Source organism: Artemia sp. Qi Xiang Cuo, chromosome 5 (assembly GCF_049724085.1).
Source record: "Artemia sp. Qi Xiang Cuo chromosome 5, ASM4972408v1, whole genome shotgun sequence".
Taxonomy (NCBI): Eukaryota; Metazoa; Arthropoda; class Branchiopoda; order Anostraca; family Artemiidae; genus Artemia; species Artemia sp. Qi Xiang Cuo.
The window spans coordinates 57,689,398-57,704,009 of NC_142798.1; the positions used below are offsets into that span (position 1 = coordinate 57,689,398).

The 14,612-nt window shown below is 34.7% G+C and overlaps 1 protein-coding gene across 6 annotated transcripts in view; it reads left to right on the plus strand.

Annotated features, from left to right (window-relative positions):
- Positions 1-14,612, plus strand: part of LOC148952312 (uncharacterized) — a 233,018-nt gene that overhangs the window by 49,468 nt on the left and 168,938 nt on the right. For all 6 annotated transcript variants that reach the window (XM_089088923.1, XM_089088924.1, XM_089088926.1 and 3 more), the window contains one exon: positions 13,809-14,003. In XM_089088923.1, coding sequence (XP_088945049.1) covers positions 13,809-14,003 — 195 coding nt within the window. The remainder of the gene's footprint in view (positions 1-13,808; positions 14,004-14,612) is intronic.

Here is a 14,612-nt window from a genome sequence, read left to right on the forward strand (position 1 = left end):
GCTTTATTTCATTTTTTAAGGTTAATTTAGACGAGATTAAGTGCGCGCAAACATTCATTATCGATTGAAGTCGCTTCATAGACAGACAATACAGCAATTTCACAAAATCTAAGTATAAGAGTGATTAAACTCTATATCAACATTCATTTCTCGGATACACAGGAAAAAGTTAACAAAATCTAAGTGTTAGAGTGAATAAATCTTATTTATCAACATCTTTTGTCAGATACATCGGATAAAATTGACAGAATCCATGTGTAAGAGTGAATAATTTTTTTTTATCAACATCCTTTGTCAGATACATCAAATAAAATTGACAAAATCTAAATTTCAGAATGAATAAATGCTTTAATAACATCCTTTATCGGATATGTCGGATAAAAATAGTGATTGTTGCTTTATTTATTAATTATTTCGTTTAATTTGGCATCACTTCTGCACAACGAGCTCAGTTCAATGATTGACTGTCATTTTGGATCTGAAAAAGACATTTCATGAGTATTTTGTAGAATAGTTCGAAATGAAGGAATCTTATTAGCATTAGGACTACAGACTCGCTTTAAAATTTGTATCACAACTTGAAATTCACCATTTTATAGCGAGAGATAACTGGATCTCCAGAGTCCATATTATGGTTGATATGTTCTTCTCTTCGAGTAATACTAGGTGAGACCAAGATGTTACCCGATAACTCAATCAATAATTTTGTATGCCGTTTAATGACTGTAAACTTACTATTTTTATGCCTAAGTTTTTAAAATAATTTTCATTCTATACTCAAAGTTACTGATATCACAGCTCATGTAAGACTGCGAAAAGTGTTATAGATTAGTTTGTTGTTGTGAGGCTACATATTTACTTTTGACTCCTAAATCAGTATTCTTGTTTTTATACTTTACTTTTGTGTTTTAATGAATTTAAAATCAAGTATTTTGTAGTAGGCATCAATACATGGCTAATCATAGTCAGCGCAATTGCGCTGCCTAAGTAAAGAACTATGTTGGCACAATGTATTATTTATTTTTTGGTTTCTTGGTCTTAGACTAGGGCACTTCGTATCGAAGGAGTTGTCGTAGAAACTTTGAAAAGGGCTCATTCAATTGGAAATTGGAGTGGCTTGTGCCCTTTTTAGTTGTCGAAAGTGATTAGAAGGCAACTAACACCCCTTCCACGCCCACTTTTTCCCCAAACACATCCAATCAAAATTTTGATATAGCCATTTTCCTCAGCGTAGTTCATTTCCAGAAAGAAATTATGTTTTTGAGGAGGACACTCCCCCACAGCCCTCAGGGCAAGGGTTGTAAGTTATGCCCTGGGAGCATATAAGGTTTTTATAGAAAACGTTGTCGTAGAAACTTCAAAAAAGGCTCATTCGATTGGAAATTGAAAGGGATAGTGCCCTTTTTAATAGTCAAAAGTGATTGGAAGGCAACTAACACCCCTTCCACGCCCACCATTTCCCCAAACACATCCAATCAAAATTTTGATATAGCCATTTTGTTCAGCGTAATTGATTTCCAGATAGAAATTATGTTTTTGAGGAAAACACTCCCCCACAGCCCTCAGGGCAAGGGTTGTAATTTATGCCCTGGGGGCATATAAGGTTCTTATAGAAAGCATTGTCGTAGAAACTTCAAAAAAAGCTCGTTCGATTGGAAATTCAAAGGGCTGGTACCGTTTTTAATAGTCGAAAGTGATTGGAGGGAAACTAACTCCCTTCTCACGCACACCTTTTCCCCATATATATCCAATCAAAATTTTGAGATAGCCATTTTGTTCAACCTAGTTGAAAGTTCTGGATATTAGGTCATTGAGGATGACAACCCCCACAGCCCTCAGGGTAGGAGCTGTAAGTTATGCCCTGGAGGAATATAAGGTTTTTTTTATAGAAAGCGTTGTCGTAGGAACTTCAGAAAGGGCTCATTTGATTGGAAATTGAAATGGCTATTGCCCTTTTTAATAGTCAAAAGTGATTGGAAGGCCACTATCACCCCTTCTACGTCCGCCATTAATCCAAACATATCCAATCAAAATTTTTGAGATAGCTATTTTGTCAAAGTAGTTAAAATTACCGAAAAACGTATCTAAGAGGATGACATTCCCCCCAGAGTCCCCAGGGTAAAGGTTGTAAGTTATGCCCTGGGGGCATATAAGGTTTCTATTTAAAGCTTTGTCGTAGAAACTTGAAAAAGGGCACTTTCGATAGAAAATTCAAAGGGCTAGTGCCCTTTTTAATAGTCGAAAGTGATTTGAGGGAAACTAACCCCCTCTTACGCCCACCTTTTCCCCAAACTCATTCAATCAAAATTTTTCGACAGCCATTTTGTTCAATGTATTTAACAGTTTTAGGAATGAGGTCTTTGAGGATGATACCCCCTCAGAGCCCTCGGGGCAAGGGTTGTAAGTTATGCCCTGGGGGCATATGAGGTTTTTGCAGATAGTGATCTTGTAGAAACTTCAAAAAGGGCTCATTCGATTGGATATTAGAAGAGCTTGTGCCCTTTTTAATAGTCGAAAGTAATTGGAGCATAACTAACGCCCTTCTCACACTCACCATTTCCCCAAACACATCCAATCAAAATTTTGACAAAGCCATTTTGTTCAGCCTAGTTGATTTCCTGATGTTGAAAAGTCAGGAAATTATGTTTTTGAGGATGAGACTCCCCCCAGAGCCCTCAGGGCCAGGGTTGTAAGTTATACCCTGGGGCATATAAAGTTTTTATAGAACGAGTTGTCGTAGAAACTTCAAAAAGGTCTCATTTGATTGGAAATTGCAATGGCTAGTGCCCTTTTTAATAGGCGAAAGTGATTGGAGTGCAACTAACCCCCCTCTCAATCCCACCATTTATCCAAACACATCCAATCAAAATTTGTATATAGTAATGTTCTTCAACGTAGTTGAAACTTCTGGAAAAAAGAGTCTTTGAGCATGATATCCTCCCCCCAGCCCTCAGGGCAAGGGTTGTAAGTTATGCCCTGGGGGCATATAAGGTTTTTATTGAAAGTGTTGTCGTAGAAACTTCAAAAGGGCTCATTCCATTGGAAATTGAAAGGGCTAGTGCCTTTTTAAATAGTTGAAAGTGATTGGAGAGCAACTAACGCCCCTCTCGTGCCCACCATTTCCCCAAACACATCCAATCAAAGTTTTGAGACAGCCATCATGTTTAACGTAGTTAAAAGTTCCGAAAATTAGGTCTTTGAGGATGACAACCCCCTCACAGCCCTCAGGGCAAGGGTTGTAATGTATGCCCTGGGGGCATATAACGTGTTTATAGAAAGCGTTGTCGTAGAAACTCGAAAACGGGCTCATTCGATTGGAAATTCAAAGGGCTAGTACCCTTTTTAATAGTCAAAAGTGATTGGAAGGCTTGACATTTTCAAACAGTTTGTGATCTCGAACTGTAAGTAAGGAGCGACCCGGCTCAATGGTAACCGAAACTATAAAATAAGGAATTTTGATACCAATAGATACATCAAAAGAATCAAATTTTAATTCTGATTTCAAATATATAAAGTTCATCAAGTTTTACCTTACCCATCAAATGTTACGTGCCTGAGAAAATTTGGCTGATTTTTGAAAAAAGGGGGAAAGACCCCCTAAAAATTATAGAACCTTAATGAAAATCACACTATCATATTCAGCGTATCAGAGAACCCTACTTTAGAGGCTTCAAGCTCCTATCTACAAAAATGTGGAATTTTCCATTTTTTGCCAGAAGAAAGATCACGGATGCGTGTTTTTTGGGTTTTTTTTTTTTTTTTTTTTTTGTTTTACCCAGGGGTAATCGTATTGACCCAGTGGTTCTAGAATATCGTATGAGGGCTCATTGGAACGGAAATTAAAAGTTCTATTGCCCTTTTTAAGTGACCAAAAAAATGGAGGGCAACTAGGCCCCCACCCACGCTCATGTTTTTCTCACACTTATCTAATTAAAATTTCTAAATAGCCATTTTCTTCAGAATAGTTAAAAATCTAATAACCATGTATTTGATAATGATTTACTCCCCAAATGTATCAGGGGGAGGGGTTGCAAGTTATAAACTTTGCCCAGTGCTTACGTTTTGGATTGGTTATTGGGAAGTTTACAGGCATTTTCAGGACGTATTTTTTTCTGGTGGGGGGGGGATGGAGGAGGGGATTACTCGGGAGAATCTTTCCCTGGAGGATGTTTATTTGGGGTAAGAGACATTTCTATGAAGGGGGCGCCGGATTTCCAAGCATTATTTAAAAAGCGATCAGAAATTAAATTTAAAAAAAACAAGTTTTTTCAACTGAAAGTAAGAAGCAACATTAGAACTTAAAACGAACAGAAATTATTACGTATATGAGGGGATTCGCCCCCAAGTCAATACCTCACGCTTTACGCTACAGTTTTTTTTTAGTGCTTTCAAAAGAGCTATCTATTCTAATTAAACGGCCTTTGTGACTCAGGGGTTTATGAATGAAATTTTTTTTTAACTTTTAACGTAAAGAGCGTGGTATTGACTAAGGGGAAAACCCCCTCATATACGTAATAACATATATGTAATAAAAAAAAACAATAAAAAAAAAACAAGCGATACGGCTCAATAGTAATCGAAACTTTTAAAAACGGAATTTTGATGTCAATAAATGTATCAAAAGAATGGGCTTATAATGCTGATTCTAAATATGTAAATTTTATTAAGTTTAGTATTACTCATCAAAGGCTACGAGCCTGAGAAAATTTACCTGATTTTTGAAAGAGGGGGGAAAAATCCCCTACAAGTGAAAGAATTTTAATGAAAATCACACCGTCAGATTCAGCGTATCAGAAAACCCTATTACATAGGTTTCAAGCTCATATCTGTAAAAATCTACAACTTTGTATTTTTTGCCAGAAGAAAAATATACGAATATAGAAGTTCGTTACGTAAGTTAATTTATAAACTACGTCAGAACAAAATTTAGAGACAGCCATTTAGCAAAAGAAAAGTAAAATTTTTATGCAAATTTTTTTTACTTATTCAATAACGGTGAGCCAAAATAAAAGCTGTATTAACTAAAAAACGATCAGAAATTAAATAAAAAGGTTTTTTAACTGAAAGTAAGGAGTGATATTTAAACTTAAAACGAACAGAAACTATTCCATATATGAAAGGTGCGGTCCCCTCCTCATCACCTCGCTCTTTACCCTAAAGTTTGACTCTGTCTCACAACTTAATTTTTTTAAACAATAAAAAACTTTAGCGTAAAGAGCGAGGCGTTGAGGAGGGGACAGCCCCTTTCATATACAGAATAATTTTTGTTCGTTTTAAGTTCTAATGTCACTCCTTAATTTCAGTTTAAAAAACTTGTTTTTTTTTATTTAATTATAGTAAAGATCGATGTGGGTACAATGTTTTTTTTTTTTTTTTTTTTTTTTTTTTTCTTTAGACCAGGCACTTCGTATCGAAGGAGTTCTCTTATGAACTTCGAAAAGGGCTCATTCGATTGAAAATAGAAAGAACTAATGCCCTTTTTAATAGCCGAAAGTGATTGGAGGGTAACTAGTCCCCCACCCACGCCCCCCCTCCCAAATGCCTATTATGTTTAAAAACTAACTGTTGCCATATATCAAAATGTATTTTTTGATACATTTCCCAATAAGGCATCTCAGCTGTATCCCAAGAACGACTGAGGGTATTATGTTCAAATTTTCTGGGCTACTTCTCCTCTTAAAACTTAACCAAATCAAAATAGCGTAAGTGTATCTAAGCTATCAAAGAAAGTAAACCGGTTTTTTTTTGCAAATGGTATCAAGTTTTCTATTTCAGGTCAACTAGAGGAGGTATGAAACTAAATTAAACACTACTATTTGTGTCCGGATTTTTAAAAGGGTGTATGTTGTTAAAAATTGCTGAAAATTTTTCTCCAGCATACAAATAGCAGCCCAAACAGTTAAGTCTTAAAAAAACGAAAAGATTTAAAGGATTATTTTCTTTTTCCCTGAAAAGACTATGTCAATATAAAACGAACAGAAATTAATTAAAAAAACTTTTTCCATAAAATAAGTTTTTCAAAGAAAAGTAAAGAACTCCATTAAACTAAAAATCAGCAAAAATAAAATCAAATAATTTACCAGACGCGAAACTACCACAAATCACCATCGATAAATAAAAGAAACCCAAAACGAACAGAAATTACAATAAATAACCGAGTCAAACTCAAAACAAGCAGAAATTAACATGAGTAGGGCTCAAAACCCCTATGCCTTCCCAAGGCCAGAACATAATTTGCACTTTACTGAAAAAAATACAAATGAATGTGCATTGTCAGTTTAATGTACATATACTGATATTCAGTAATCAAAATGTTAATATTATTTGATTTATTAAAGTTATAAAAGTAAAAACATTTATATTTTTTCAGGATTATATTCAGGATTTTTATCAAACAGTTCGTGGTAATGAACTGTAAGTAATGAGCGACCCGGCTCAATAGTAACCGAAACTTTAAAAGACGGAATTTGGATATCAATAGATACATCAAAAGAATCAGATTTATTTTCAAATATATGTGTTTCATCAAGTTTAGTCTTACCTATCAACAGTCAAGCGCCTGAGAAAATTTGCCTGATTTTCGAAAAAAGGGGGAAACACCCCCTAAAAGTTATAGAACCTTAATGAAAATCATACCATCAGATTCAGTGTATTAGAGAACACTATTGTTGAGGTTTCAAGCTAATATCTGTAAAAATGTGGAATTTTGTATTTTTTTTTTTGCCAGAATAAAGATCACGGATGCGTATTTATTTGCTTGTTTTTTTTTCCAGGGGTTATCGTTTCGACCCAGTTGTCCTAGAATATCGTGGGTGGGCTCATTCAAACGGAAATTAAAAGTTCTAGTATCCTTTTTAAGTGACCAAAAAAATAGAAGGCATCTAGACCCCTTCCACGCTCATATTTTCCCCAAATTCACCCGACCAAAATTTTGAGGTAGCCATTGTGTTCAGCATGGTCGAAAATATAATAACTATGTATTTTAGGATGACTTAATCCCCCACAGTCCCCAGGGGAACGGCTGAAAGTCATGAACTTTACCTAATGTTTACATATAGTATTGGTTATTGGGAAGTATACAGACGTTTTCAGGGGGGATTTTTTTCTTGGGAAGGATTTTTTGTTCTTATGTGGGAGGATCTTTCCATGGAGAAAGTTTTCATGGGGAAAGAGGCATTGCTATGAAGGGGGCGCTGGATTTCCAAGCATTATTTAAAAAAACGATCAGAAATTAAATAAATAAAACAAGTTTTTCAGCTGAAAGTAAGGAACAACATCAAAACTTAAAACGAACAGAAATTATTACGTATATAAATGGGTTCGCCCCCTAGTCAATACCACGCTCTTTAAGTCAAAGGTTTTTTTTTAGTAATTTCATAAGAGCTATTTATTCTAATTAACGGCCTTTGTGATTAAAAGGTCATTTTTAAAGAATTGGAACAAAATTCCTTTAGCGTAAAGATTGAGGTATTGACTAGGGGGCGAACCCCCTAATATATGTACTTAAAATATACGAATGTAGAAGTTTTTTAAGGTAAGTTAATTCGTAAGTTACGTATATTTATTACTAATAAAAACGTTCGTAAATAAAATTAAACAACTTTCGAGAAAGCCCTTTAAACAAATAAAAGTAAAATTAGTGCACGATTTTTGTTTTAATTTTTCATGTACGGTGAGTCAAAATCAAAGCCTCCATTAATTCAAAAATGTTCAAAAATTAAATTAAAAAAACAAGTTTTTTTAATTGAAAGTAAGGAGCAACATTAAGACTTAAAACGAACAGAAATTATTCCGTATATGAAAAGGGCTGTCCCCTCCTAAATGCCTCGCTCTTTACACTAAAGTTTTTTATTGTTTTAAAAAATAGCGTTGTGAGAAAGAGTCTAACTTTAGTCTAAAGAACAGGGCGCTGAGGAGGGAAAAACCCCTTTCATATGCGGAATAATTTCAGTTCGTTTTAAGTTTTAATGTTGCTCCTTACTTTCAGTTAAAAAAACTTGTTTTTTTTTAGTTAATTTTTGGAAAGGCGCGCCTGCCTAGAGTCTCAAGCAGGTTGACCAAGAATTTAAAATTGACATAGCACTAAATGTTAGGAAACTGAAACATTGAGTTAATTAAAGGTTCTATTGGAAAGAGGGAGAGCATTAAAATATGTTTTATGAAGTTGAAATTTTGTAAAAAGGAGGAAGGGGAGGGTGGTACGTCAAGGAATAGTCATCGAGAATTTCATAATCCAAATATTTGTCACTCGGTAAATTTCTTTCTCTCGACAGCATTAGATCTCTTAGATATCATTTTTCGAGCTTCTTGTCGGCTGACCGTATTAAAGACAAAAATTTCATTGCACATTCTACCAAGGAACTAGCTAACATTGAAATCTAATAAATGGTAGAATTTGTAACCTAGTAGATATGAGCAATAGCTTTTGAGTGAGCAATTAAACATCTCTCTATGATGGTGTGGTAGCCTGCTAATGTTGCAGTAGCTTCCTGGTGAGCAGATGATTTATGAAACTTATTAATGGGGTTGGGTGGGGGAGGGGTAAACGGGAGGGCTTCTTGTAAACCTCCAGTGAAGAGTTTTGGAACATAATTATTACAATGGTACCTTTTTATGCTTCCAAGTTTTTCCACTTAAGAAGTGGTACCAAAAGTGCTGTTTTTACTGCTATATAGCACTTACCAATGGTGGAATTGATGAAAGCTCATAGATATGAGTAATAACTTTAAAATGAGCCATTAAACAATCCTCTAAAAAATTTCTCGTAGCCCACAGGCTCCAGCTTTTGCGCTTTAGACATGCCACCAAAAGTACCATTTGACACTTGCAGATGGTGGAATTTATAGGAAGAACGTAGAGGTGAGCGACATTAGCTATTGAATATCAGTCTAGGATGTTCTGGTAGCCCGACAGCCCCAACCATTGAGAAATGGCACAAATAGTGCCAATTGTAGTGCCATGTGGCACTTGCAGATAGCGGAATTTATAAAAAGCACGTAGATATGATGCTATGATGCACGTAGATAGATATAAATAGCTTTAAAAAAGCCATTGAGTATCTCTCTATGATGTTCTGGTAAACCACTAGGCCTGGAAAAAAAAGAAGAAAAAAAGGGAGACAGATCAGTGCTACCAATGCAAAAAAGTGATTTTCCTTGTTGTTCAAGGAGGGGGACTTTAATTTCCCTTTTCAAGGTTTTCGACCATGCTGATTCCTGTGGTACAAATTTTCATTTTGATCTGTAGCCATTTTCGAGGGGTTTTACGCTTTTTTCAAAATCACCATAAATTTCTTTTCGCAATAAACGGTTACTTTTAAGACGAACCAAAATAATAGTTACCATTCCTCAATTAGTGTCAAATGGCAATTCGTTTCCACCAGGCAGTTCTTTCCTAAACATTTTTTTTGCCTTTTGGTTCTGGCCGTTTTAAATAGTTCATAGTGAATTCTCCCAACGGACTAATGAGACTTACTAAGGGGGCTTGGAGGGGGAGTATACGGTAAGGGTCCCTTTTTAATCTCCAATTAAGGGTTTTGGACCATAATTATTATAATGGTACCGTTTGATTCTTCGAAGCTTTTCAACATAAGAAGTAGTGTCATTTTTTGTGCTATTTAGCACTTACAGATGACAAAACTGATTAAAATAACGTAGATATGAGCATTAGCTTTCAAATGAGCCATTAAACATCTCTCTAAGAAGTTCTGGCAGCCCACTAGCCCCTAGCTTTTTGCCTTAGACATAGCATCAATAGTGTCATTTTTAGTGCCATTTGGCAGTTGCAGGTGGTGGAATTCATAAATAAAACGTAGATATGAGAAATAGCTTTATATGAGCTGCTAAACATCTGTCTCCGATGTTTTTGTAGCCCGCTAGCCCCACCCCTTGAGGAATGGCACATAATGTGCCATTTTTGTGCTATATGGCACTTGCAGATGGTGGAATTTCTAAAAAGCACGTAGATATGTGAAACAGCTTTTGAATGATCCATTAAGCATCTCTCTATGATGTTCTGCTTAACCGATAGCCCTGAAAAAAAAAAAAAAAAAAAAAAAAAACAGAAAAGAGGGAGGCAGATCAGTGCTACCCATGCAAAAAAGTGATTTTCTTGTTTTTCAATTTTGTGGACTGTAAATTCCCTGTAAAAGGTTTTCGACTATGCTAATTACAATGGTACACTTTTCATTTTGATCTGACACCATTTCCGAGGGGTTTCAGGCTTTTTTCAAAAAGCCTATAAATTTCTTTTCGCAATAAACTTTTATTATTAACACAAACCGAAATAGTAGTTACCATTCCTGAATCAGTGTCAGATGGTGATTTTTTTTGTCATTAGGCAGTTTTTTCTTTCTAAACGCGTTATTTAACCATTGGTTACTATGGGCCGTGGTTCGCTCTTTACTAGGTTGTAGCTGCCGCTGCAACCAGATAAACTGAAATTACTTCAAACTTGTTATTACGAAAGGTTTTGATTTTAGACTACCAGGTCCAAGTGCTTGTTTGATGACACGCTCACTAAAGATATCGACTATACTAAATAAATTTAATCAAAACGGAAGGGATTCAAAATTGGAAATTCTAGCTGATAAGAAAAGGAATCCCCAAAGGAAACGATTGTACTACAAGTTCGAATAACAATTACATTCATAAGAAAACAGGCTTAAATTTCCAATTATTATTCATGCCCGTCTTTTCCCTTTAACTTCCTTAGAAATCTTTTATCTCTTGGGTATTGAATATCAATTTATTTGCTAAGCTCCCAAATACTTCGTTAAAAGTTTGATTTGATTTTGACCAGGTATATACTACGAATTGCTTGCTAATAGAATTTTTATTACTCTTTATCCTAAAAAAAAAAAAACGGTATTACCAAATATTTTGTGATAAAGAAAAAACTGGAGGTAGGGAGCAAATCGTGCTAATATTCACCGAAACGATAACAAATTCAGTTGGCCTTTCAAAATCATCAACTTTTTAGGGTGACCACAAGTATGTAAAATTAATTAACTTTAAAATTACTAGTCATAATTTATGAGTCTGAGAATGTTTGCCTAATTTCAAAAAAGGGGGAGAACACCCCCAAAAAAAGAAAAGTGATCTTGATGAAGTTACATACCATGAATTTCATTGAATTCATGATTTCAGGCAACACAGACAAATATGTTTGAACGGATGCGATACTTTTGGGGAGAGGGGTCTGAAAGGTGGATTTTATATCTAACCAATTGTCATAGAATATCAGGACAGGTTTTATCAGCAATAAAACTGAGATGCCTAGTATTTTTTTTTAAATTAGCAAAAGAAATCACTCAACATTAAACTTCCGGTCTGTGCATTTCCTGACGCGAAAGGTCAATGGTAGCTCCTCTCCTGTTGCAGAACTATTTGCAATACACTGTATTTGCACTAACTGTATTTGAACAATTTGATGAAAAACCTGATGCAGAACATAAAATATTACAATTATATGTGCGCCTGCCTAAAAGGAGGGGGATATTTAAGTTTTAGATTTTTACTGTTCGGCAGCAAGAAAAATCACAGGCAAGCGAGGAAAGTACGATTAAGCAAGTTGGTTTCAGGATTCTCGAGTAAATTTCCGAACATCACAAATCTTGGTTTTTCATTAAAGCTTAATTTTGGAAAAACAGAAAGATGTTCTGAAGAGCCAAGTTCCCCTATTTGCAACGAAATAACTAGTAAAATTAAACGAACGTTTCTCTCGTACAACCGGTTCAACGTTGTCAGTACTATTCTTAGCTCCAAAATTGAATTTGCTACAATGATTAATGGTGTCAAATTCTCCAAAATCTGCCCTTAGCAAACACCACAAGCTTTGTTATCCATCCAGAAACTTATCAAGTTCAGGTTGACAAAAATTACAGAATGACGCAAGGACAAGTTATAGAGTTCTAAACAGATTTGCTTCAGCTTGTTGGCTATCAAGGGATTCCACATTCCTATCACAGGTGCACACCAATTGTAGAATAAAAAAAAAAACTAGCGCTTTAAACAGAGCTTGCTTGAAGTTTTTAGAGAAGTATAATCGTTTCGCAAAAAGTTATCGGTATTATCCCTATTGAAAGACTTAGAAGAGTTTTATAATTTAGTCTTCTATTTTCTGAAGACTACTTATAAAATTTCCTGTCCCCAGGAGAGCATCTTGTTTTTGTAGGTCGGTTTTTTATTTTTTCAGTAAACTGCTAGCTTTTATAAATCTATAATTATTGAAAAATGTGAGTCGATTTACTTGAGTTATTTTGTAGAAATATCTTGTGTAATCTACAAAACTATGATTTTTGCTCGTTTTAAGTTTCAAGTTTGCTTTTTACTTTCGTGATATTTTTTTTATTTTTATTAACGCTTTAAGAAATATTTTGCGGAGAGAGGCATCAAGACATCAAGACATGACTAATTGTAGAAAAAGCCAAGACAGATAATCCGAGTGATTGAGAGGCAAGTCTAGGATAAGCCCTTTTTAGGATTGTATAAAAATCATGTTACTTCATTTGTTGATAGATAAGTCTATCTATCATCCATACATGTGTACTCTACACATAAGTACTGTACTCTATGTACTTCATTTTATTAAGTACTCTAAATCTAAAAACAACAACCCGTCTTTGGGCCAACCACCAGGCAAATCTTTCAGACATTATCAAAGACCAAAACAACTTGCTAATTGACTTCGGAATAACTTGACCATATTGACTTTTAATCAATTGACGAAAATACTTGCATTTGATGGCAGTAATTTTTTCCATGAAGGAGTTGTATTTTATGAAGAGAAATTGGGACTTCTTGGAAGGGTGTAAACAGGGAGGCTTTGGATACATTGAGATGGAGGAGGAGCGTGCGCAGTTATTTTGGCCTCAGGTGGCTTGGTGCTGCAATGAGTTAGTAGTAGCGGTAGTAGTATTTTTACTTGCTTGGCATTAGTCATTAACAAGACAAAATTTGACTTCTCTATGCAATTATCAGACTTTCAAAATCCCACGTCAACGAAATGGATTTTTTTTATTGCTTTTAAAAATCATTTTTCGGGAATACATTTTTTTTTTTTTTTATTGGATTATTCCTTGACATTTTTATATTTTTTCGAAATTTTTAATCTTTTTTTGAGAATCTTCTTTTTTTATCCTTGATTATTCCTTGAAATTTGAAATTATTGAAATTTTTAATGCTTTTTTTGTAAATTTGATTATTATTTTAGGCAATACAAGTCCTTTAATGAGGAGATGGAATAAACATTCTAAAACTTCATAAGAAAACAGCAAATCTTCTAAAATGTTCTTAAACTTCATGAGAAAAATGTAGGGTTTGTTAAGACGAATTAATCATCAGATCGTTTGTGTGCAACAACAATGTAGTTACTAGATATTTGATGTTTTAGATTTTGTCGCTGAAACTGAGCCACGTTAAGTGTGGCGGTGCTCACCTATATTAATAAATGAATACTCCTCTGCAAAATTCGCAGGATGTTTAAAAACATCTAACCTCAATTTAACCGAAATGGACCGTAGAAATGGCAACCACAATTTTCTAAGAGCCCTTGTTGAAGCTGTGTAACAAGTTTTGCTTTCTAATAAGCGTTCACAAGCATGTTTTTCATATGGTTTGCTTTTTTGTATACACAAAAACATAATATTTGTATGGTATTTTAGAAAGATAATTATCTGTTAGTCAATGATTTTAACATCGAACAAAACCATAGTTCTAACCCAGCTGTAACCCATATTCAATGGTTTTAACCTAAAAAAAATAATCCGCTTAAATTATTCTACATCCTAATCTTTGGTTTTATTACAGGTATTGGATGTATTTTTCCTTTTATTTCAATCCATTTAAGAAAAGTTGGCTTATCGGATAACGAAATTGGAATTCTCACTTCTATGACTTCACTCAGTTCATTCCTGGCCTTGCCGTTATTGGTACTGGGAACGCAATCCAAGTTAGGCTTACGAGCAAGCATCGCAGTCGTTTGTATATTCAACTTCTTCTTGTGTAAGACTGAATTGCATTGTTTTATTGCTGATTTATAACTCTGATATGGCCATTTAACTGTGAAGATTATTTCGATTTTGGCAGTCACCGTTTTCGACTGTCCATAAAACAGCAGTGGTCTTTAGAGAGAAAAAAAAAAATTAAAGATATGATTTGGTAAAACAGCAAAAAAAATCAATAATAAATAAAAATAAAGATAGGCAATCCTAAAAATAAAGGATTATTTAAACAGCCTTCTTTACCTCTTATCTATATTTTTTTTTTTTTCAGTTGCCGAATTTCGTTCCTGTGGATCCGTATAAAAGCATCTATGCAATCGCTTTTTTTTTCAAAGAGTCCAGCAACAGGGGCATTGAGGGATTAAAAAGAAATTTTTAAAGAAGCATCAAAAATTTGTTTATTGGCATTTTTGTTATATTTTTTCGAGACAGACGAGCATTTCGAGGGGGGTTCAAACCCTGTAAACCCCCCTGGATACGGCCTTGGTGGTACAAGAAAAATAAACAATTGCTGTTAGTGTTTACAAGAGTATAGCATGCATGAGGCCGCCTAACATTATCATGGATATTTCGTCCTTTTTATGCTCATTGCATTGTCCAACAAGACTTG